Source organism: Orbicella faveolata, unplaced genomic scaffold (genome assembly GCF_042242905.1).
Source record: "Orbicella faveolata isolate gen_17 unplaced genomic scaffold, um_ofav_v1 contig_47, whole genome shotgun sequence".
NCBI lineage: Eukaryota > Metazoa > Cnidaria > Anthozoa > Scleractinia > Merulinidae > Orbicella > Orbicella faveolata.
In genome coordinates, this window is record NW_028301577.1 from 22,293,470 (window position 1) to 22,317,500 (window position 24,031).

Genomic DNA, 24,031 nt, shown 5'->3' on the forward strand with positions numbered 1-24,031 from the left:
ACTGGCGCGCGAAGAAAATTTAGTGGTGCACAATAAAGACAACAGAGTGTTCTGGACTCGGAACTATCGGCCTGATAGTTGCCCCTTGGAAATTTGATGTTCTTAAAACTGGCATATTTGCCTTCGAAGCTTCGTTTCTCAGGCAAATATTTGTTTTAAGAAGATCAAATTTCCGTGGGGCAACTATCAGCCAATAGTTGCTCGACAGAAATACTCTATTGTTTAACCCTTTGAATACCAAACTTTCGCCAAAAAATACCGTTTTTAACCGTTTAGTCAGGTTTTTTAGCTGCCATGACGCTAAATAAGCCTAAGTTTTGCTAAAAAAGCTTTTTTTTTACTAAAAGGAGAGATTTTTCGAGGATTAGGTACAAAATTGAGCAAAACTTCAATTCCGGGCATGCACATAAACCAAAATTTGGACTTTCTTTTTTTGCCATTAACCGTTCTCAATTTCGTTTTTTGGCCCTTTCCTTTCTTTGTCTTTTTACCAATGAACTATCGGAGGGCAGATGTATAGATGACGTCAAAACTTTTTTGTTTCTTATTATATAAAACAATAATCTATCCATAGACGGATTTTTTTTCGCTACGAGTTAATTTGTTTTTCTCCAACCTCGCCCCATTGCGTCTTGGTTCGTTCACATCCCACTCACCGGCTCAATATTTTGCTAAGCTTCCGAGCTCGACGAACTCAAGATAAAATAGAGCGGTCTGTGGACAGACCTACGAAAACAAGTAAATTCCATGTTGCCGTGCGTCTGCCCAGTAATCGGTCACAGAAGACGTCAAAATGTGGCAAGAAAATCAGTGACACACGCGGCTATCGCCTCGTGTGCTACTTTTTTGTTCTTACCACATTTTGACGTCATCCGTGATTTACTACTGAACAGACGCATGGCAACATGGTTAGGGGAGAGTTTACTTTAAAAGGCATTTCTAATTTTGGACCAAAAAAGTAAAATCTATAGACTTTGAACGAGTTGCACATGAGTAACAGATCTGAACAAAGGCTAGCCTAGGATTAGCACTTTTCGTCTCTTTGTACCGCCGGGGTTTTCAACAGCGATTCCGAAGTCCGTCAAGTACCGGACGGAGTGATTTTTTTTTTCCGATTTTTAAGCGCTTGCGAAATACTGTTTCTTATATTCATGGGATCGGAGAAGTTTCATTTCACTCTTTTTGTTTATATTTTTCCACATGATACGAGTGGTTATAATTACGTGAAATCCAGCGTGAAATGATACAAGACCTCCAAAGATCTAGACTGCGAACAGTACAGCCTCTCTTTCCCTCGAAAATCCGTGGGGAAGAACGCAAAACAAGTAATTGTGCTCCACCGATTTTCGAGGGAAAGAGAGACTGCTCGCGATCAACAGACTAGGGCGACTGACTTGTGCCAAGGCCCCCTCGTCTAAAAGAGACACAGGCAGCTCTGGGAATGAGAAAACCACAGCCGCGCGCCATCTTGGTTGGAAGTGGTTGAAAGCAGTCCAAAGCAGATTACTCTTCTTTACCAATGAAAACACAGGATTAAAAAACATTGCATCGATAGTTAACAAACATGTTTGGCTCAGCAGGCACAGCTTTCAGTGGCACGTCAGGTTTTGGAACATTTGGCTCAACCTCTACCACTACAAATACTCTAGGACTTGGAAATTCTGACAACCCAATGAAGGATTTAGAGGTCCAAGCGCCTCCAGATGACACAGTCAGCGCCATGAAATTCAGTCCAAAAGCAGACTTCCTTATCGCTTCATCTTGGGCCAATGATGTGAGTATTGTGAATCTGCTGTTAGCTTGCCTTGTAAGAGATGGTATAAATCGCTATATAGATGAGTAGACAGCACAGGCTGCACAGGTCACGTCAGTTCTAAGATGAAAGTGAAACGCTCTTTTTGCAAACGTGTGTAGTTGAGATCCCATGATTTATGAGTCAATTGAGTCTATGAGTCACTGAGTCCCATTAAACTCCTAAATGAGTGAATATAATTTGGTCAACTCGAGTAGCACTTTGTAAGACGGCCTATATAGCCCTTTTATTAGCTTCAGTAAAGTGCTTATTGACACTGGTTAGCTTTAAGGTCATTCCCCAGTATTGCATTGCGCATCCCTACTGCACATAATTTCACGTGTGATTAGCGTGTGCGCATTAAAAAATGGCAGCTTTTTCTTTGCGGCTGGACCTCGCCATAGAGGTAAATCGTCATTTTCACGAAAACGAGTACGGTGACCTATCATTTTTTTCTGTTGTGTTGAACTGAGTAATAAATTTCTTTATGTAAAATAAATACGGGCCAATTCTCAGTGTTGAGCAAGAAACAATTGTCAGAAACATGATTTTAGCAAACAATCGTGACTATAACCATGGTGCTCTTGTAAGGATTTGTATGGTATAAACAAGGTGCTGTTGATCCTAAACGAATATGGGGACTCCTCATTTTTATTTCCAAATTTAAGTTCCTATAACATAAACAGTCAATACGCAAAGTTTGACAAAAATCTCAGTGCCAGTTCTATTTCAGTGGAATGACCGTAATAGTGTTTTGGGCACCCTTAACTTGTTTACAGGTATCTCTCAATTGTGGTGATGGTGACACAATGACTCACGTCTAATGGGCCCTTTGCAGCTAACGGTCACGTGGTCATAATTGTAGTGCTTGGGAGCAAGCTGCGCAGTGGGACATCTGAAACAAAGCGACATTGACCACTCAAGCTTAGTTATTGCTTGTATCAAATCTCCTTGTGTAAGACTTGCTCTTTGGTGTGGCCCACTTTGTACCATGTGACCGTTAGCTGCAAAGGGTCCATTGACTTATGGCTCATAGAATCATTTGCCCCCTTTTTAGTCATTAAAAAACATTTCTCTAAAATGGAAAATGTGTTTTTCCGGAAAATGTCTGTACTCTTCCCATGTATTGGATTTTTGTTTGAATTCTCCCCTCTCCCCATCTGTTGTAAGATAGCTTTAGATAAGGCTCAAATACTCAATGCAACGTTAAACACTGTCAACACAATGTCCGACATAAGCCAACTCACATGTTCGCGAGATGTGGGGCGGCCCACGAAAACGTAAGGGACTCCACAGAGGGGTACCCACAAGTTAATATTACAACACCATCCCTCTGAAAAGTCCAGTTTTGGTTCATACTTTCCTTTAAATATTTTAGCTTTCAAGACCCCCTCCCCCTTGAAAGTTCCAATAGCCCTCCTTGGGGTGGGTATGGATATTTCCTGGATCCACACAATCCATTTTAAATGGAGCACAATAGAGTTGTTCTCTATTCATCAGCCATTGCACTCTATAGTGGACAGTCATATCAAACTATGAACATTCATGTTTGTCATCATAAACTATCCCTACACATAAAATGTGATGAATGTACACCAGTTTCCATAACATACATAAATTGTACCATGAATCCTGCATGATCCTTGATTTAAGCAAAAGTGATTGTGTTATTTTGACATGAAAATTGTGTATTTTACTCCGTTTTGTGCCCTGCTTTAATATGACTTTAATATGACTTTAATGACTTTAATATTTGATACTTTGTGTTTTTGTCTTCTGAAGATTCGATGTTGGGAAGTCAAAGAAAATGGGCAGACTATTCCAAAGGCTCAACAGTCTCATACAGGACCCATCTTGGATTGTTGCTGGCATGATGTAAGTGGAAGTAGGAGAATTGTTCCCTGTTTGTTTTTGTAGAGTTGAAATAAGCACAAAACAAAGAACAGGTGAGCAAGAAATGCTGTGGAAACACTGTTTTTAGCTTGTGTTTCCATGGCTGCTTTAAGTTCTCCTAGGTTTGCACAGTTTTATCGGTCTAGAATTTTATATAAAACACAGACATCATTCTTTTGGTTGACCCAACAGTTAACAAACTGAAAATTGCAATGTAACTTTGACTACTTACACCTGACAAGAATAGAACACTAGTTATCGGCTTGCAAAGATTAGAAGTTAGTTTTTACACCATATTTATACAAATAACACTTGAAGGAATTCAGGGTTTGAATGGTTAATAGAAGTTGTGTTAAACAAAGAATTAATGAAAAATTAATGTCGTACCCCATAACAATATTGTTTAAAATAATTGCAGGATGGAACAAAGGTTTTTACAGCATCCACTGACAAACAGTGTAAGATGTGGGATCTTAATTCCAATCAGGCTATTCAGGTGGCACAGGTAAAAACTTAAAAAAACATACATTTCATCACCCTACTGTTAAAAATGTGTATGAAATCCATTGCTCTGATAGTTTGACCATGTGATTACTTTATTGGATCATTTTGGTGCAGCAAATTTGAAATCAGATAAATACTAATGGTCTTCAGTTTTCAGTAGTACACTGCAAGTAAATATTTTGTCACAGCATGACTTTCAAGCATATTATCTTTTGGAGTCTGGTAATACTGTAGGTCTTAACTCTATTTGTATTTATTTTAAGAAGTGCGAGTAGCATTTTTTGAGTGCGATTATCATTTTTCTTTCCTTGTTATCAGCATGACAAAGCAGTCAAAACTTGTCACTGGGTTCAAGCACCAAACTACAGCTGTCTGATGACTGGAAGCTGGGACCAGACACTGAAGTTCTGGGACACACGGTCACCTAACCCCATGCTCGTTTTACAAATTCCAGAGAGGGTGTACTGTGCAGACGTGGTGTACCCCATGGCCATTGTTGGAACTGCACAGAGGGGAATAATATGTTATCAGTTGGAGAATCAACCATCAGAATACAAGAGGATCGAGTCACCATTGAAATACCAGGTTTAGAACTTGCATGTTTATTGCCAGTTAAGATATAGGGCATGCCAGGGTTTTCATTGATGTTTTCAGCAGAAGGGTAACTGATTTCCACACTCAGGCAAAACTGTTTGAACTGATCGTCTTTATAAGAAAAGTTTTCCACTAGATGGTCAAACCAGCAGGGAAACGTTGTCCTCACAGCCATTCAATTTGCTGGGTGCCTGGTTAATTTGATCAAACAAAGGTACAGTCAAATCCCTATTAAGTGGCCACCCTTGGGGAAATAGGAGGTGGCTGCTTAACAGGGGTTAGCTGCTTTATAGAGGTTTGACTGTATTTCAAGGTTTTCGAACATCGCTGAGGCAGGGAAGGACAGTGGAGAAAAGGCAGGGGGTTGTTAAATGCAGAAAATCTGTCTTAAATATCATAAGACAATAATTATTATTACTCTTCACATTCCAAACATTTGCATATTAATTTGACACTTACAAATGCTTTTAAAATCAATGAGCAACTTGTATATGATTTCTGGTTCCAATTTATTCATACATTAATCAATGGTGTTCTTTTACTGTTGTAGAATCGCTGTGTGAGTATTTTCCGAGATCCAAAGAAAAACAATAATCCGGTGGGGTTTGCTCTTGGTTCTGTGGAGGGAAGAGTTGCAATCCAATTCATTCAGCCACAAAATCCGTAAGTTGAAAATATTGAGATGAATGGTGTTTGTAGCTTTCTTTATTGTGTATATTTCTTATTTATATTGTTGACTTAGCTCTCAGGGGCCTCACATTACAGCTCTGTAGCAAGACTCAAACTGTGAGACAGTCTTGCAGACATGCATGCTTGGTGGATGGCAACTTGTGATGCTTTGTTCTGGTTTTTTTTTTTTTTTTTTTTTCTATTTGCTTTAGTGGGATTGAAATGAAAAATGATTTGCCCCACTAAATGGATCTGTGCTACAAAATATTTGGAGTTAGAGTGCAACAAAATAAAAATTGCTGATGCTACTCCATTCAGGGCTGTAACTGCAAACTGCCAAATCAAAAATACAGACTGTGGAAAATAAAATTTTCCACTGACCATATTCCTTTAGCTGAAGTGGCCTGAAGATGAGATCCGCGATCCAGTGAAAAGGAAACGGCAGACAGATGACAATTTTCCTTATTCTCATCACCTATCTACATGACTGATACTGTATTGAGAAAACAGATCTTGATCTCTCATTGGCTATTTGATGTTGTTCATATTCTCTTTGTTTTCACAGGAAAGATAACTTCACATTCAAATGTCACAGATCAAATGGTACTGGCACAGCTAGTATTCAGGACATTTTTGCAGTAAGTCTGTTACTGTAGTAATTTCATAATATTATTATGTGCAGAGTTTTATTCACAAGTGCACGTTGAATATGAGATGGTACATAGCCAACAAGGCGCGTACTGCCCAGTTGGCTACAATCATCTCATACCTAACATGTGCGAGTGGAATAATTGTTTTCTTTTCAAGTTTTGCTTTTGGCCTTCATGTAGTTCAGCTAAAAAAGTTGAAAATAATTCAATATGATTTTTGAACTGGTGCGTAGAAGAAAATTTAGTGGTGAACAATAAAGACAATAGTGTGTTTATGTCTTGGAACTGTCAGTCTGATAGTAGCCCCTTGGAAATTTGCCTGGGGGGGGGGTTACTTTGGGAATTTCTGGGTGGGGATGTGCCGCTGGGACCCTGGAACCCTTAGCCTATACCAGAGCTAGTTTAGCTGAATTTTGCTAACCTATACTAGAGTAAACTCCACAAATCCCCCCATCTCTTGATACTGTTAAGGCTGATTTGCGTAAATGTAATCTTGCCAATTTGATTTTTTTATATTTTGAGTGGCAATTCCTGGTTTCCTTACTCTAGATAAAATCTTCAACCAACCAGTCAGTTTTGTGAAAAATGATACCCTATTCTAGACCCAAACGCTCTGATTTATATATCCTCTCCTAGAGTAAACTGCTTGAAAACCATACCCTTCACAATGGCAAATACCTATATAGCCCATATATGGCAGTGCCCCCCCCCCCCTCCCCCGGGAAATTTGATGGTCTTAAAACTAGCATATTTTCCCTCGAAGCTTTGCTTCACGGGCAAATATTTATTTTAAGAACGTCAAATTTCCAAGGGGCAACTATCAGCCAATAGTTCCTCAACAAAAGCACTCTATTGTTTAGATAGAAATCTTGAACTCATCATCTTGTTTTTAAGTATATTAAAAGTGTGTTATGTCTTCAAGGAGTATTTGGTTGACAGTAATCAAAGTTTTTTCCTTGCAGGTAAATGACATAGCTTTCCACCCTGTGCATTTTTGTCTTCTGGCCACAGTTGGATCTGATGGAAAGTTCAGTTTCTGGGACAAGGATGCTCGAACAAAGTTGAAAGTGAGTACTCGCCATGCATAGGGGTGGAGGACAGATAACTCTTCTCTCTAAATACCTTCTCTGATAAATGTTGTGGTTACTATTTACCTGTACATCTACTTTATTGGCTGATAAAGCAGAACATCTACGCAATATATATGGGTTATTGACCAAGCGTGAGGTCAAGATGGCTGGATATTGACCAAGTTCTTTTTTGTGTGTGTTTATGAACCGAGACGGAGTCGATGTCCATTAACACGGAAAAGAAGAACGAGGCCAATATCCAGCCATCTTTAAGCTTGACCGAACAAGCTTGGTCAATAAGGGATTCATTATATCGAAAAAGAACACTGTTTTCTTGCGGGAGCCAGCGGGTAATCCCGAGCGAGCAAGATAACGCCATCTGCTATGGAGAAATTTTCGACTGAATGACGTAAACCCTGGCCAATCACCGAGACAATCCACTGAACCAATCAAAACTCAAGAAAACGCGCGTAGCTAGCGTGAAGCTACTGTCAACACCCAAGTGAAAACCGCTCTAATGTTAATTAATGCTTTTTCATACAATTTTCCTTTTTCAGACCTCTGAGCAGCTCAATATGCCGATAACGGCCTGTTGTTTCAATTCAAAAGGAAACATTTTTGCGTACACCTCAAGTTACGACTGGTCCAAGGTTGGTAAAGACTGGAATGGTTTCCTAAGGAAAGTGCTAGTGACTTATAAGCTTATTTTTCTCTCTTTTTTTTCTTCAAGGGTCACGAATTCTACAACCCTCAAATCAAGCCCAAGATGTTTCTGAGAAATTGCCTTGAAGAACTGAAGCCCAGGAAAAAGTAACCCACTGCCGCGGAAGATCATTCATTTAAAAACACCGAAACGTCTCTGAAGTCCAAGATTGGAGAGCCTGCGATTTTACCAGCTAGCGGAATAAGTTGATACGCAGGAATGTCCAGCACAGACTTCCGACATTTTGCTTTTTCAGCGGTGGAATCGTCGTGAAGAATTAAAAAGGCTTCAGAGGTTTCCTTTCCGTTTAAAAGACTGCCCTGTTAAGAGACTAACAGGAACATCAAGGCTGGGTTGTTCAAAGCCGATTAAGCTCACCCAGGGTAAGCGGGAATTTTGATTTCAGTTTTCTAACTTTTCGGAGAGGTTTTCTTTTTATATTGTTTGTCCTTCAGTTTTGAGTTTGAATAATTTTAAACTACACTAAACCTAAGCAATGAAAAACATTATTATACAAGCAAAGTTAACACTCGGTTAACCTCTAATCCTGGGTTAGCGTTAACCGGCTTTCGAACAATCCAGTGCGAGTTGGTTAAGCTAGTTCAGATTCCTTTGGACGTCAGTGCAGTCTCAGTAACGTAACATAAAGAACATTATGTTGTATTAGTTTTGTTTTTGCGATGTACGTCACGTCTTTCAGGTAGAAGGAAAGTCTACTAAGGAAAAATGAACACTTAAGAGGTAATATAGATAAAAGAAAAAGCAAAAATGGCTAAGATTGGTGGAGACTCGGACGGATTTAAACAACTGTTTTTAAAGAATCTGGCATTTTGTTTTTTTTCTCAAGTTACGCCACCCGTGTCGACTAGCTAATTTGAAAGTACAGATATTTAACAATGGTGTAATAAAGCAAACAGACAGACGAGCAACAGACCTCGCTAGCGCCTTGCACTCCTTTCCAGTCCTTGCAGACTGTCATTTGTTTAGCTCTGATGAACAATTCGTTGGGAATATGCCGTGTTACGTGCAAATAGCGTAGTGTTACTAAAGACGTTTAACAGTCAATAAATGAACGTTATAGGTCTCTGAACACAATTAACGACCGCAAAACAAGCTCTACAAGTGCAGGCTTACAGTGAAAAGAAATTCTTATTAGTTTGTTTTTTTATAGAACAAAACACAATTCCCTATATGACTACATTCGGCTGGGGGAGATACTTGGGAGTTTAAGCAAATCAGGACAGCGATGGCAACGAAGGACGTCACCAAACAAACGGTTAAATGAGTAGACCAATAGTTCTGCACGTGCGTTTCAAATCTTGGTACATTTCTTACCCGTTATCTGCAAAGCAACTAGGTGAAATGACCGAGTTCTACGTATTTTGGAGAACGCGAACCGCACTTGCTTATTTTTCGTATCTTCCTTTGGAATTGAACGCTGTCATTGCATATTTAGCCTGAGCAAGTTTTTAGACCGGTAGGCATACTGAAAAGATCTACTGACACAGTTGAAACATTTGAAGGTAAGGTGTAAATCCATTTTTTACAAGGCGTCGCCGTCGTCATTGCTAAAACTCCTTACTCTCGGTGGGGGATTGAAATTTAAGGAAATTTAACGGTGTCTTGAAGAAGTCATAATTAAATTTAGATCATTTTAAGACAAGTATATTGTGAATATACGATACCGTCCGCAGTTAGAAAGTTTCACCGGGCGGTGTTTCATTGTGTATCTTCTATGATGCCTAAAATTTAAATATCATTTGTTCAGACGCAATATCGATCCGCAACCTCGTTAGCAGGCTTTTCCGTTACAAGTTGGGAGGGGCGGAACCGGCCCCTTCGAATTTCTAATCCCGTCTACAATATAAGCTCATCCATGCAAAATTGACTTAGCGTGTGTGACTCAATGCCCATAGCTTTGAAGTTCTTTTTTTCGTTTCTTTTATGGAATTGCAACGTTTGTCAGTTTGTCTCAGTCGGTTAACCATTAATTGTTCATTAACCGGTGATTAATCTGTCGGAATCCCACCATGTGGTATGTCAATTTATTGGTGTGCTATCAGTATAAATAACGACTTCATATATACATCAGATTAAATTAGACAGAACTTGGAAAATGTAGAATAAAATGTTGACGAATAACGTGACTATCAAGTGTTGTGCGTGATCGCGTGTCTCAAAAGAGATTTTTTTTTTCATTTCTTTGTTTCAAAGGGCGGTGTTGTGAATGACTTGAATCTCCTGATCAGGTGGATAAAATTTCTAATATAAGAAAGTGATCGATCACCTTATTCTCTTCACACTTTTAAGGCATTTTCGAACAAGCTGGTGGTGAGAATCAACACGATAGTTAAATGTAAACTTGACAATGCGTATCTTTCATACCTGTCGCTGAACGAAAATGAGGTTTCATAACTGTTTTGAAAACAAATATTTTATTCAGTCGTGACTAAGAACCATTGTGTAGCTGTCATCGAGCCACTGAACACACCAAAATAACTTTTATGTCCTTACAACCAATAAATAAAACTATTACACTATTGCTACAAGAAAAAGAAATTGCCACTCTTGTTTATAATATAATACACCCCTGCATATCCTCTCAGTCTGATCTGCGCTGAACATGAAAATGTAAATGAGAGCAAAGCGCTTTGCTCAGTCTAACCACATTTGTTAGTTTGACCTCTTTTTCCGGCGCTCGCACTGCGATATTGTGTTGCGGCGCTGTTAAAATCTTTTGTTTTCGTTGAATATTAATTCGCGGTATTTGCTGTATTACAAACACAGGTATCACTATAACAAAAATAAACATCATCGATTGATTCGTGTTAGTAAAAACAGGCCTTTAGATGAACTGTGTATGCACACCGTCTTCTTGTTCAAAACACTTCAAAAAAGTCACGCAATGTTCAGGAAGCCATTTCGCTGTCAGTAAAAATGCGTCTTCATTTAAGTATAACTCCACTTGAAAAAAATATTCTAGAACTCTGGAGCACTTATTTCGACCCTTAAGAGTTACTGAGAAACGCATTTTCGCCGAACAAGCTCTCACAAAACTATTCATTTTACCACTAACTTTCTTCGTCCGCCAATCAGTTTTCCAGGTGAAGGCAGAAGGACTTATCTTTTGTGGAATCAATTGCGAACTAATCGCGTTATAACCTCTAAAGGCACAAAAATCAATATTCTAACCGCAAGTAACACTTTCATTGAATTGTACAAGTTACCCATTCAGTTAGCAAAATGTGACAAACGAGATTTCTGTTCAATATTAGGTATTTTCAAAACCTTAAGTCCTAGACATGGGCTTAATACATTTGAACACTGTGTATTAAATATTTTATATGTTAGGACTATAAAATTTGATGATAACTGAAGGAAATTAAACTGCCTTTTCCTAGTTGGACACTGATTTACTTCGCGTTTTCCTTGGGCTAGGTAACGGCCCCGCTGGTAAACTTGATTTTCTCACAGGTCGAGCAGTTGTTACCAAGTCGTCCCGGTGTCGCAAACCGGAGAAATTTCGACTGTACATAGGCACTCTAGAAGAACTATGCGGTCTATCTTCCAGTGGAGTTAAAGACCCTGCTCTCTTCGGAGAGGTCGCTCTGTGCGCTGAATTATGTACACTTGGCAAGTGGCTCGAACTTGCGCGGGACGGTAGCAGGTCAATCGTAGGCATCGTCACCATTTTGTGAAGTGGCCTTTGAGAATTCGACGCGCCCGGTGCGCTTTGTAATCTTGCCGTCTTAGTAATAAACGGCTGACGAGTCAAATCCTCAGTTGAATTAGATGCGGGTAGAGCTAAACACGGCAGGTTTTCCACGACAGGAGCGCTTGGCACTCTCCGCAAGGCAGCTTTCTCCCGTATACCTTGGATCTGCTCTTGTCGCCTCGCAAACGCTTGAGTAGCTTTCGACATTTCACGCAAGCGAATTGCTCTGTCCTTTTCAAGTTGCTGTAGTTCGAGACTCAGCCTTGTCTGATGAACACTGTTCCTTTTTAGGGCAGAAGTTTCGTCCGCTGAGGTCATTTTGCCTTTAGATTGATAGAATCGACAGTTTAATCAAAGTCATGGATGATGTCAGGCTGTGGTTTGTTCTATTTATAATGTGACTTCAAAGAAAAAAAAAAACACGTTCCTGACCTCTTTCAACAGAAACGCACTGACCCTGTCACTGTTTATACTTTCCCATTGTTTCACAGTATTAATCTTTTGTTGCTAACGTTACGCTTCAAGAACAATGTTATCTTCATCGCAACTGACTGAGTTTAATGAGCTACGCTTGGATTAACAGCTTTTCGTTAAGTTCATATACTTTTATAATGATAGGTTAATGCGACAAGGTTTGATGTTTCTTACTTTGTAGCATTTTAATGATCATTAAGAGGGAAAGAAACATATTTATTGTACTAACAGAAGTCTATCAATCAATTATGGACTTCCGATATTTGATATATTCATCACGCAAACTTGCCATTGCGAAGTTATGGACTTCACAAGAATGTAAACATGCGCCGCTTATTTTCCGCAAACACTGATTTACCCTTATGTGGTCACCTTAATCTTGTAGACATAAACCTAATAAACCATTTGCTTATTGAGAGTTATACACCATTGGCTCGTTGTTAAATAATTGACACTTGTCAGTTCACGCAAGCGGTGACTAACTGACGAGTACGCCAAAACTTGCACAATTCAAGAACCGGAAGCTACTTACCTCATCGCCTCACCTCCTTCCGGTCACATGAATAATTTTGCACCTAGAACAAGTTGTACTTTGCCTTCTCAGTTTAAAATATCGATAATGACTTCCTCGGGTAAAATACAAATAAGACGCACAGGATTAAGTTTCGACAAACATGGGAAAACCTTGTTTATTTGCGTTACTGAGACTTTGTTTGTAGGACTGTAGTTTTAATTTACTTGGGTTTGCTAAATATCTGCTTTGCACCTACAAGGCTTTTTCTCGATATAACGGGATGCAAGATTACAGACCCTTTTAAGGTTTACTAAAATCTAAATGAATTAAACTTAATTCAAAATAGACGACGTATTTATGCAGGCTAGCCAAAATGTTGAGACAAAAGTTGCCAAACACGCTCTTCGGTGAGACCTGTTTTAGTTATTTTCAATTCAGAGATATAAAATGTCACCCCTGTTGACATAACGATAGCTTGATGTAAACACGAGAAAAAGCTTGGCAAATTTGAAAAATTGAAAGATTGGTAATAGTTTCAGATGTTTCTGAATTTTACCACACTTTCTAGTCTGTTGCTCCATATTATGTATCCAGAAAATAGCTGTTTAGTATGAAAGTGAGCAGTAGTACGTCATAAGTGGCGAGATTGCAAAATATACCGTCCAATTAGAGTGGGCGGTAATCAGGAGTATAATTGTTTTCACCTTTATATGATCACAATTTTATAGTAACTAACAACAAATCGAATAAATTATCGATGGTATTAACTCTTTTACGAACCAATAAATTTACAGGTGATCCTGAAACAAAAGGTCGTCTTTCATCAAAGTTTATTGATTCGATGGAGTCGAACACTGTCCATTGTTCCATTGTCCACTTTATATCAGTCCAGTCTCTTTTCCAGAATTTCCTGCCCCGTGCACGTACATCTGACGTCATGGTGTCCAGGACTCCGGTGAAAACAATCAACAACATGTCGGCCATCGTAGACTGGATTAGCAAGGAAGAAGCTCTCACGGACATATTCAACCGTTTTGATACAGATTTCACTGGTGAACTAACAGCTGAACAACTACAGGAGCTTCATGCTGGCTTACGAGATGGAGGAATCAGTTTGCCGCAAGTAGAGGCTTCAATAGAAGCGGTTTGTGCGGCCGAAACTTGTGATCGGCAAGAACTTTACGATGTCCTCAACGAGATGGACCGTAGATATTATCTTGTTAAGGACTTGCAATGGGAATTCGCTATGCTGGACAGGGAAAAGAAAGGTGTTATCAGTGAAAGAGAGGCAAGATTCCTTTTTCAGGCTGTACACGACGATTTTTTCTCACATCGACGTTGGCTTAAATTCCTCCGTGGTCGCGCTGCACCGGGTTCTGGAATCAGCTTCGCGGAAATTGAAGTTCCGCTCTGCGATATACCGACCATGGATTGGCTCGACGAAGAGAAACAAGACGATGACAAAGCGAAGGAGGAAGTGTTGAGACGCAAACAGGAGAAAGAAAGAGCTGAGGAAGAGGAAAGAAAAGCCGCCGAGAAAAAGGCGAGGCTGGAGAAGGAGGCAGCGAGGAGGAGAGAAGATGCTTCTAGGAAAAAGGCGGAAGCAGAGGCCGCTAAATTAAAGGCTGAACAAGAGGAAGCAGAGAGGAGGGCGAGAGAAGAGGAGGAAGAAAGAAATCGCAAGAAATATGAGGAGGATATGAAGAAGCTTAGCGAGGAGGAAGCAAAACTAAGGGAAGAAGAGGAGAGACTGAGACAGGAGGAAGCCAAGAGACTGGAGGAAGAAGACAGGAAGAGAAGGGAACAGGAAGAAGCAGCTCAGAAGTGGAAGAAAGATGAACTTCTCAAACAGCAGGAACTGGAGCGTGAGAGGGAGGAGAGGGGTAAGCAGTAGCAATCACACAAATGGGGCTCATATTGGGGAAGGGGTGGAGAGTACATGTACCTCAGGGTCCCATCCAATGGTAACCACACATACTCACCCCCAGAGGTCCTCTAAATGAATATTGACAATAGCTGTTGAAACATCGTGGAGGGTGTAAGTAAGCTAAAGAAGTGTCTATGAGCCACTTTGGAGACCAAAGGGATTTTGGAGGCTTGATTAATAACCTCTGTGTGCTACATGTAGTGCGCTATTTGCTTGGCTAAGAAACAAAGGGAGTGTGTCAGGAGGTGGCTGATGTTCCAGTCCATCTGTATTAACTGAAACTCAAGATCCTTTCCTATTCATGACAGTTATTGCTAGACAATGTTTTGACTAAGCAGCTTTTGGTGAATCTTACTGGTAATTCCAATGTCTGAAGCTCAAAATAGCTAGCACTCAGGTTGTGACATTTCTCCTATAAGAGATGCTATTCCATTGTAGGACAGCCCTGCTAGATATTAAGCGTCAAGTATATTAAACATTAGGTTATCATGTTTCCCTCTGGGAAAAGTCACTCCTGTATTATTTATTTTGCTTGATTACTTAAATTGTTTTCTACATAATTTCATAACCACATCAGAAAGACAAGAAAGGGAACAACGTGAGAGGGAGGAAGCTATGGAGGCTGAAGATCTTGCAGATGAAGCAGAAGAAGCAGAAAGAGCTGCAGCGGAAGCAGCTCGCTTAGCAGCTGAAGCAGCAAAGAAAGCAACTGATGAGGCCGCTAGAAAGGCTGCTGAAGAAGCAGAAAAGAAAGCTCTTGCTGAAGCAATGGCAAACAAGGAGAAGAAATTGCGTGCCAACTTGAAGGGTGCGAAAAAATCGAGAAAAATTGACAGGTTGGAGGGCTCAATCAAGGAAGCTAAAAATGCTAAGATGCCAGGTAGGCTACAATGTTAGTCCTTAGATCCAAAAGAAGTAAAAAATGAATGTATACATGTACTATATATTAATATACAGCAGAACAATGGTTTTGGGACCTATACTTTCTTGAAGGGTGACTGTGTTAAACTATTTATTTTACATAACTTTAGCTGGAATTTTAGGAAATGTAAGATCTCATCACAACTGTGACTGTAAGTTATAATGTAACGGCAAAACAGCAGAGTATTTCTTATCAAACATCTTTGCTGCAATCAGTCATCTAGTTTGCTGTACCAAATCTATGACCTTCAATCATTTATTTCAATACCATGAAAGAAATTTAAATAATGGTTCTTTGTTTCTTTCAGGGTTGAAGAATGACATTGATGATGCAGAGAAAACTCTTAAGAATGTCCAAGCAGGGGAGGCACTTAGGAGCGCAATAAGACGTCGTCACCTAGGTGACCTGGAGAAATCAATGGCCGATATTCGCAAAAATGGTTGGGAGAAAGATTGGGGCATTGAGCTAAAAGAGGGAGAAAAGCTGGCTAAGAGGCTGAGGCGACTTGAGAAACTGAAAGCAGAAATCATGGAACTTAAACAAAGTGTCATTTCTGAGATCAGGAGCTACCAAAATCCACCTCCTGCAGTGCATAAGGTATGTAAAGGGAACTTTAAGACTACAGTGCCACTCAGAACTAAGCGAACATCGAACATGCATTCTTAACGAACCCCTAACACAAAAAAATGACCGAATGTTATCTTCTGTACCTTTTTACAATGCCAGCATGAGGCAAATGGGAGTAAACTTTTTTTTGAGATCGTATGTCCACCAAAAATTTAGGGCAACATAAAACACTATGGTTGGTTGAAGTTTGATTATTTTTAGAAAGCAGTGTTAAAAGAAAGTCCTGTCTTATAACCTGGGACTAGTGGACTTTCCTGGACAGGCAAGTGGTTTCTGTTAATAACTTTCCTGATGAGCAAATGAAGTTTCTTCAGTTGGGAAAAGTTTTGGGGAAATTCAAACTAAAGAAGTAGTGTAAGAGATGAACTTTTGGGGGGCTAGTGAGAATGATTTTTGCCCAAAGGGCAAGTCGAAAATTTGTTTTCTCCACACCCTAAAAAGGTTAAGTTAGCATTCTTGAGAGAAGTGATTCTTGGGCTATAGATTTCCCAACTCACAATAGCTACAATTCTACTCTAAGTTTTAAAGGATAAATTTGTTATATATCTTCAGTTTCTTTTATCACTGCATTGTAAGTTGGAAACATCTTAACCAACAGGTTATGATTGCTACATACCTACTCCTGGATTACCCTGAGAAAGAGTTACTAAACTGGAGGAACATGCAAGCACTACTTGGCAAGACAGGCAAAGAAGGACTTAAACGTCAGGTCACTTCCTTAGATCCCTTAAGAGTGGACATGCCAAAGGCTGATTATGCTTTTGACAAGTACCTCAAGGAGACTGATCTGGAAACCATAAGAGACACAAGTGCTGGAGCAGCTACTTTCTATGTTTGGGTGAGTGTGGCTTCAAATTCACTTAATATAGACTAGTTGGAAACATAACGTCTAGTTTGAAGACATGTGAGTATTATTAATATCTCTCAGGAGGTGTGTAGGTAGGCAGTCTGTACAAGCCAAGTGGGCCCATCAGGCCAGTGTTTATCCTGGTTTCAGTGGCATGAAGCAACTAGGAATATTTCTACTCTCCCCTGGATGAGATGCCAGTCCATCAGAGGGTTATCCCCAGCATAAAGTTCACTGGTATCCATTTATACACCTGGGTGGAGAGAGTAAAGTATCTTGTCTAAAAACACAACACAATGTTCCTGGTCAGGGCTTGAACCCAGACTGCTTAATCCGAAAGAGAGCGTACTAACCATGAGGCCACCACAGCACTCAGTACAAGTCCTGTTATCAGTCAATTTTTATTTTTATGGGTCATACTCTACAGTATGGCCGACTTACAGCAAGCTTGGTATCAAATATTCTCCTTTTTCCAGGGGGTGAGATATGGTGAACATCTTCCTAACTTGTTTTTTTTGAGCGGGTGGGGGTGAGGGTCTGTACTGTAAGATAGAGATCTTCATTTCTGCCCACTGCTTTATGACCTCCATGCTTTGTTGGTGTGTTGACTAGTACATGGACGTTAATAAATATTTCAAATATATCAACTGAAATAAAGCAGTCATTCTTCATTGATCACTGTTGTCTTGTTTAGTTTTAATTTATATATTATGGATTTGAGAATTGTGTTGTTGAGAGTAACCCAAACCTCTTTGATGTTTGAGAATTATGTATCAATATTTTAGGCTACTAACATGATAGAGGAAGTCCATGCTGTTGCTGAGCAGAAAGAAAAGTTACTTGAAGAAGAAAAGAAGAGAAAAGAAGAAGAAAAAGAAGAAGCTAGGAAGGCTGCAGAGAGAAAGAAAGCTCGAGAAGCTGCGAAGAAAGCTGCTCCATTGACAAAGAGGACATCGCAGATGTCGTCAGGACGCAGGGCATCAAAAGATATCGAAACAAGGGGTAGAAGCAACTCCAGGGGTAGAGAAGGGAGTAGAGACAACATGAGTAAATCCCCTGCCAGACCAGGTGTGGCTCGAAGAACAAGTAGCAAGTCTCCTGCTGCTCGAAGCTGATGATCTCGTCATTAATCTAAAAATGACTTTTAAGTTTTTCATGGCGAAATCTGAGGGGAAGGGACTCCAATATAAATGTGATATGCATACCCTTCCAAAAAGGGGAACATTGGGGAAACCTAACAATTATTCAAGTTGTATTAATTCGTACATTTTAATTGTTAGTTTCATGCGGTATTGTACAGGGCTTGAATTCCAGCTTGCCTTTCGGAAAAGTGACTCTCAAAGTCTGCTTGCCCTGGACAAGTCTTATTTTACTTTCTTATTTAGTTGGTCGACGACTTGTCTAAATGAGAAATTACTTGTCTGTGCAGAAAATCTACTTGTCACAGACAACTGGGTGACACTTTTTTTGAGGGCTGTTGTGATGTTCACCTAATCTGCAATTATGCATTTGGGTGAATGTTTTTCATTACTGGATGCTCTTAAAAACAAATGTCATATATCTCCTTTAAACATTTCTCAGCCAATCAAAGTGCCAAGAACCACATTGTAAATTATAATTATGACACAGTTTGACATCTCCAACTTCCACATTAACCACAGTGGGGCAATTTTTCTATTTAATATATTATTTATTTTTATCTGACTAGTAAGCTGATATTTTTTAATGCAAAAAGTCCACTTCTGGTGCTTCATTTGTCTTTTAGCCTTTGCTGGAAGTGATAAGGAAATTGAAGCACCCTTCGGGCTCAAAAATGTACTTTATCATAAATTATATCAAGAAAGAAACACATTCTGTGAACATATGGTAATATTTTCAGTTATTTTCTAAGGATGGCAAGGTAAACAAGTAGACATGGCAACAGCCTTTTGTGTATGATAATTAAAATCTGTGTATATGTATATACATAATTTGTTAGTGGTATTTGGCATTGACAATGAAGCTCCATGTACATATTATATACTACTGGTACGCAACTATTGTGCAGGGGTTTTAAAACGTTTTACAATTAGGTACCTTACAACTTTTACCAGTTATTTTCTGTCTGCTTGAGATGTTATTAATAAGAAAAGGGGAACTGAAAAACACATAATTATAACTCTCTGATTTGACTTAAACTTCTTAATTGTGCCACAACCAATCAGTTGGCAGATCAAACTAATGGGATGATGACCATCTAGGTTAGCAGTTTATTCATTAGTAGGCTGAGAAATATATATTTTTTCACTTCCAGTAGAATGACATTCACACTCAAAGTGCAGCAACACTTCTATTTTATTAAACAAAATGTTTTTAATGAGTGATGTTACTGAAGGTGTGTTTGGATCCTAATGCATGCATGCTTACTGACAAGATGTTGACGTCTGACTTTACTTTAAGTTTGTGTTTACACTAAATCCTCTGTTTATTACAGTGGTTGTTATGTTACATTCTTGAGGATGAATACGGAAGATCACGGCTGTTCAAACAAGTCACTAGTTGTTCATCAGTCGGTACGACATACGCACAGCTTGAGCAACACTGAAATAAAAAAAAGAGCAAAAAATTCTCAGCACTGTAGACATACATTAACCTTTAAAAGCTCAAGGTTAACAGGAAAATCATGAATTATTTGTATTAAAAAATTACCTCAGGGTAGCTACAAGTCCAGCAGGCATAAACTTTCCTGATTTCACAAACCTAGAGCCCATCACTCCAGACAACACCACTGATGTTACTGCAAAAATAAAGGATGGCAGCTTCCATGTAATAAGTCACTGCATCAATAAAGACAGTTAATAGGTTCAAGGGCCCCAATTCTGTAGCATATACTGCAACTAGATCTTGTGCTAGCTCAATGCAGGTTACTCCAAGCATTTTTTCAGGTTGCCTCTTCAATTCACTAATATCCATTTATACTCTGATATTGTGATAGTCTCCTTCACAGTCGTTTTTAGGGTTGCCACGCAATGCTTCTCCCCACTGTGGGAAAAAGTATTGTGTTGCGCGACGAACCTAATAATGGCTGCGAAGGAAACTAGTATCATGGAAGATGCTGCAAGAATAAATTGTCTAGCTTGCTTGTCCGAGAACTCTTCATAATGACCTTGGCCAGGCTCAAACTCAGACTAAATATGGAGTCCAAGGCACTTATTGGATAAGGCTACTCTGTCTCTTGCAATTTAAGACAAAAGGTGGATAATGCAGGCTATTTTCCAAGATTTTTCCCTGGGGTTGTTTAGCAAGGAGCTTAAATCCTAACTTGATGACAGTTGCATGAAGGTTGGCACACACGGCAGGACTGGTCACTGCAACTAGTCCCAGCAACTAGTCCCCTGAAGAGTTTACACGAAGGGACTGGTCGCAGGGACTTGTCACATGAACAGTTCACGCGAAGCATTTTGAGAAACAAGTCGCAGGGACTTGTCCCAAAAATTCAAACCAGTTTGAATTTGTGAGACTAGTTGCAGGGACCAAAATTTGGTCCCTGCGACAAGATTTTGTGGCAAAAATGGCTAGTCCACCCAATGGAAGTTGTCCCCGCGACTTGTTGCAGGGACTAGTCGCAAGGACTAGTCTCCCTAGTTCTCAATGTGACACAAAAATGAGCTGAGAGGATAAACTGAGATCAGTAGGTTATTAGCTGCCATTAATTTTTGTCTCTGTTGATTTTGACTTACCCAGCATAACCCAAACATTCCTTGGGTTCGAGGATGTCTGGTAAGCACCCAATGCAGAAATTCCGCCGAATGCCAGTCCAGCAGCTAGCGAGGGTACACTACCTGTCAATCAGTCAATCAGTCAATCAATCAATCAATCAATCAATCAATCAGTTGGTCAATGATAAGTCACCTAACAGCTCAACAAAAGATTGATATGAGCAAGAACAATCCATCTGTCAGTCTGTTTGTCTGTTTGTTGTTTATCAGTCAGCTGTCTTTCAGTCAGTCAATCAGTTAACCAACAACTAGCCAGCCAGCATTGCTGTATTTCATGAGTGGAGTTGACCCTGGGTAAACAGTTTATAATTGAGCTTAATTTTACTTCCATATAAATGCTCAGGACAGAGGAGACTGGAGAGTTGTCATTGGTGGCCTATGCTCCGGGAGGAGTAAAGGGCCAAAGTAAAGTAAGTAATATTTGATGAATAGTGAGCAGAGGATGTTACATGTAACATGTTACAGCAAGCATTTTCCCACATTGATGAGACTCACTGAAAGGGCCAGAAGACTAATTTCCAAGGGTCATGCCCTGTCTGCATCGTTTAATCTTGTGGGTATTTGAAGTTATGTGGTTGAAAAATGGCTTTTTCTTGAGGGGATAGAAAAAAATCCGGTTATTTTGAACTAAGCATCATGTCGGCACTTCGATCTTTTTTCTTAGGGAGAAAATTTGGAGTTACCTTGATTTGTCAACTGGGGTGGGGCAGGGGTGGGGGTATCTGGATTTCAAATGGTATGGCCCCTGTGCTGCTACTGGACAACTCATGGGCTTTGTGGAAAACAGATTGCAGTATTCTGCATTCTATTTTCAAACGAAAAGACTTCCTTGGTACGAAGTTTCATTAACGTAACTCTGTCATCTGAGTTTTTTGGGTTACAGTTCATTGGTTTTTGCAAGTCGAACTGAAAGATCTTGAAGAAAAAGTCGAGATGTTTTGCTCCTTGCAGCTCTAGTTCTTCTTAAAAGACCCGAGGAATTCCCTTTGAACTTGGTGACAAGTACAGGAACTTCCTGAATCGTACAGCTATGCCAATTATCTTCAAAGAAATAATTCACCCATCCGGCGCCCCAGACTTAACAGTTACATAAGAAATACAAACAAGCTATCAGTGGCTTTCTAACTCAACTTTTTACAAACTTGGTATTCTTTTCGTGTACATTAACAACTTCTCTAGCACCTACCAGCTTTCACGTATCCTATAACGCCCCCAAGGGCAACGATTACGGAAAACCCGTAGGACAAGTAATCAGGGGACGCCATTTTCTCGGAAGACTGCATGGTGACGGTGAGAAGACTGGGAACGAACTTCGTCGATAAACGGGGTATATTTTTCAGCCTAGGTAAATGGTTAAAAAATTAGGGGACAAATTTGATTATTTTATCATGGATTATTTTTAAAGTGTTTGAATAAATGCAAAGAAAAGGTAAGCTTAAAACAAACCATGATTTCCTGCTAAAAGTTTCAGTTTTGCTCGAGTTGCGAGCCCACCATACATGGACCTTACCAGCGGCTAACTTCAGTAACTGACTACGAGGGAAGTAAAATTGGAGGATGGAAGGGCGAAAAAGTTGTCTCATACTTCGGCATTTTGAAGCATTTTTAGATGACTAAATGGCTAGATCTACCCTAAGTGCAGACCTTGAGTTCCATATTCTTCATAACTATCCCTGGTCCAAACTTCCGACTAACATCAAGCAGGTAAGAACACTGTATGGTTTCCGCTTACGACTCACAATGCAATATAGAAGGCTATCACTTATTTTGGATCCTCTGAAATTACTTTAAGTCTTTTTGTGCCTTATCATATCTCTTTGAAACTATCAAAGCTTTGAGAACGTCGCTCGTATATTTATTTTTCACTTTGTTTGCTCTTAGTCGCTGTTTAACAGCCAAAAGGAGTGGGAAAAATGCGTTTTCGATTACAGTGTGAGGAATCAGCTGAGGTATCGCGGAAATATCGGTGAGTGTATAAAATAAACTTTTTTTTCAATTTATACGTTGTATAATTTGACCTTTCTTTCAAAATTGTGAAAAAAAGACAAGTGATTGCATCCTGTAGCCAGTGGTTTGACAGTAACGAGAATTGAGCAAATAAGATACTGCATTCAAATGCTTTTAACAGCACGTGAGGACGGAGTCATCTTTCCGAATAACCTTATTATGTTAATGTAAGCTGTTAAATTTTAAATATTTATCGTATTCATTGTTAGAACACTGAGGCGTGAATGATCTGGTTAAAAGCTAACAGGTGATGATCTCCCAGATGTCCAGATGTTCAAAACTACTTTTTGTGCTTCTATAAAATGAAACCAAAACAAACCAAACCAAAACAAAACAGAAGACAAGAGAACAAACATTGGTTACAGTACACTAACAGCACCACAAAGCTTTTTAGTTTTTTTCTGTCTTTTGAAGTTCACAGTCAATTCTCTCAAACCTGGGCCAAATGAAATCAAAAACTTGCCAACCAGACTTTTAGCCAGATGGGTGTCCTGAGGCATCCTGTGGATGCCCACTTTTTAAAGAAAATTGCTTTTAGTGCAGAATGCACTATTGGGATGGTTATGGGGGCCACCTGCCGCTAAGGCAGTATGGCGCTATGGTGTTATGGCGCTATGGTGCTATGGCCCTATGGCCCTATGGCGTTAAGTTGTAAACTTTAATATTTGTTTAATTAATTGATTTCAAATAATTAATTATTCTAGAGGCAAGGAAGTGGTGGGGGTGGGGTGGGAAAGGCACATGTGTACTCTACGTAAAACATGTTCCATTGCCGTCAGTTAGGTGTGAACATCGTAAAGGTATATATTTGTTTCAAGTAACCCCTTTCTCTCCTTGTGGTACCATTCTCTGTAGAGCAAAACTAGTTTGCTCTAAATGCATGTGTAGATTAAGTAGCGTTCGTCGCTTCTATATTAGGTGGAGGATACATTGCATACAGAATTGCACAAATGTTGAGTGGTTTTCGTTATGGTAGAACTCAACATGACGCATGCATTCTAACATCGTTAGTGTTATGCACTATCTTTCCATGCGATATTTTATATGTCATGTCATGTGACCAAGGACAGCAGTTATTTTTCAGGTAGCGCCAATTGTCCCTTTTTATTGCAAAAGTGAAACGTTACTGTGGCTGCGTAGCTTTTAGAATTACAAGCAGGTTATGTCCAACAAATATCATCTGCTGTTTTCAATCTACAATAATGTGCTTGTCAGGGTTCAAATGTATTGCTTCTCCTTAGTGGCTTTTTTATTTCTTGCCTTAATTGTGTCTGTTAGAGAGACCAAAAAGTTCCCAAGTTAGTGGCTTTAATACTCCGCAAATTGTAAATTTGTGACAAAAGAAACCAGGAAAGTGCTGAAATA

General features: G+C 39.5%; 5 protein-coding genes across 5 annotated transcripts in view; 3 read left to right on the forward strand and 2 right to left on the reverse strand.

The window, feature by feature from the left end:
- The first annotated feature begins 1,426 nt into the window (after nucleotides 1-1,426).
- LOC110067671 (mRNA export factor-like) lies at nucleotides 1,427-10,022 on the forward strand. The gene is made up of 9 exons (XM_020775030.2): nucleotides 1,427-1,774; nucleotides 3,575-3,667; nucleotides 4,104-4,190; nucleotides 4,508-4,774; nucleotides 5,334-5,446; nucleotides 6,018-6,090; nucleotides 7,065-7,169; nucleotides 7,730-7,822; nucleotides 7,903-10,022. The coding sequence occupies exons 1-9, from the start codon at nucleotides 1,565-1,567 to the stop codon at nucleotides 7,984-7,986; spliced, it is 1,125 nt and encodes a 374-aa protein (XP_020630689.1). The 5' UTR covers nucleotides 1,427-1,564; the 3' UTR covers nucleotides 7,987-10,022.
- A 269-nt stretch (nucleotides 10,023-10,291) lies between these two features.
- LOC149097653 (uncharacterized) lies at nucleotides 10,292-12,024 on the reverse strand. The gene has a single exon (XM_089279901.1). The coding sequence runs from the start codon at nucleotides 11,906-11,908 to the stop codon at nucleotides 11,273-11,275; it is 636 nt and encodes a 211-aa protein (XP_089136027.1). The 5' UTR covers nucleotides 11,909-12,024; the 3' UTR covers nucleotides 10,292-11,272.
- Nucleotides 12,025-13,320: 1,296 nt separating this feature from the next.
- On the forward strand, nucleotides 13,321-19,261 carry LOC110067579 (uncharacterized). Its single transcript, XM_020774926.2, has 5 exons — nucleotides 13,321-14,461; nucleotides 15,083-15,385; nucleotides 15,735-16,024; nucleotides 16,653-16,892; nucleotides 17,687-19,261. The coding sequence occupies exons 1-5, from the start codon at nucleotides 13,336-13,338 to the stop codon at nucleotides 18,014-18,016; spliced, it is 2,289 nt and encodes a 762-aa protein (XP_020630585.2). The 5' UTR covers nucleotides 13,321-13,335; the 3' UTR covers nucleotides 18,017-19,261.
- LOC110067581 (transmembrane protein 14C-like) lies at nucleotides 19,218-21,970 on the reverse strand. The gene is made up of 4 exons (XM_089279689.1): nucleotides 21,842-21,970; nucleotides 20,621-20,718; nucleotides 19,590-19,677; nucleotides 19,218-19,481 (listed from the first exon to the last, which is right to left on the reverse strand). Exons 1-4 carry the CDS (start codon nucleotides 21,940-21,942, stop codon nucleotides 19,436-19,438), a joined length of 333 nt encoding a protein of 110 aa, XP_089135815.1. The 5' UTR covers nucleotides 21,943-21,970; the 3' UTR covers nucleotides 19,218-19,435.
- Nucleotides 21,971-22,154: 184 nt separating this feature from the next.
- Nucleotides 22,155-24,031, forward strand: part of LOC110067578 (protein FAM91A1-like) — a 22,242-nt gene continuing 20,365 nt past the window's right edge. Inside the window, exons 1-2 of the mRNA XM_020774925.2 lie at nucleotides 22,155-22,363; nucleotides 22,541-22,625. Of these exons, the coding sequence (XP_020630584.1) occupies nucleotides 22,277-22,363; nucleotides 22,541-22,625 (172 nt within the window). The 5' untranslated portion in view covers nucleotides 22,155-22,276. The remainder of the gene's footprint in view (nucleotides 22,364-22,540; nucleotides 22,626-24,031) is intronic.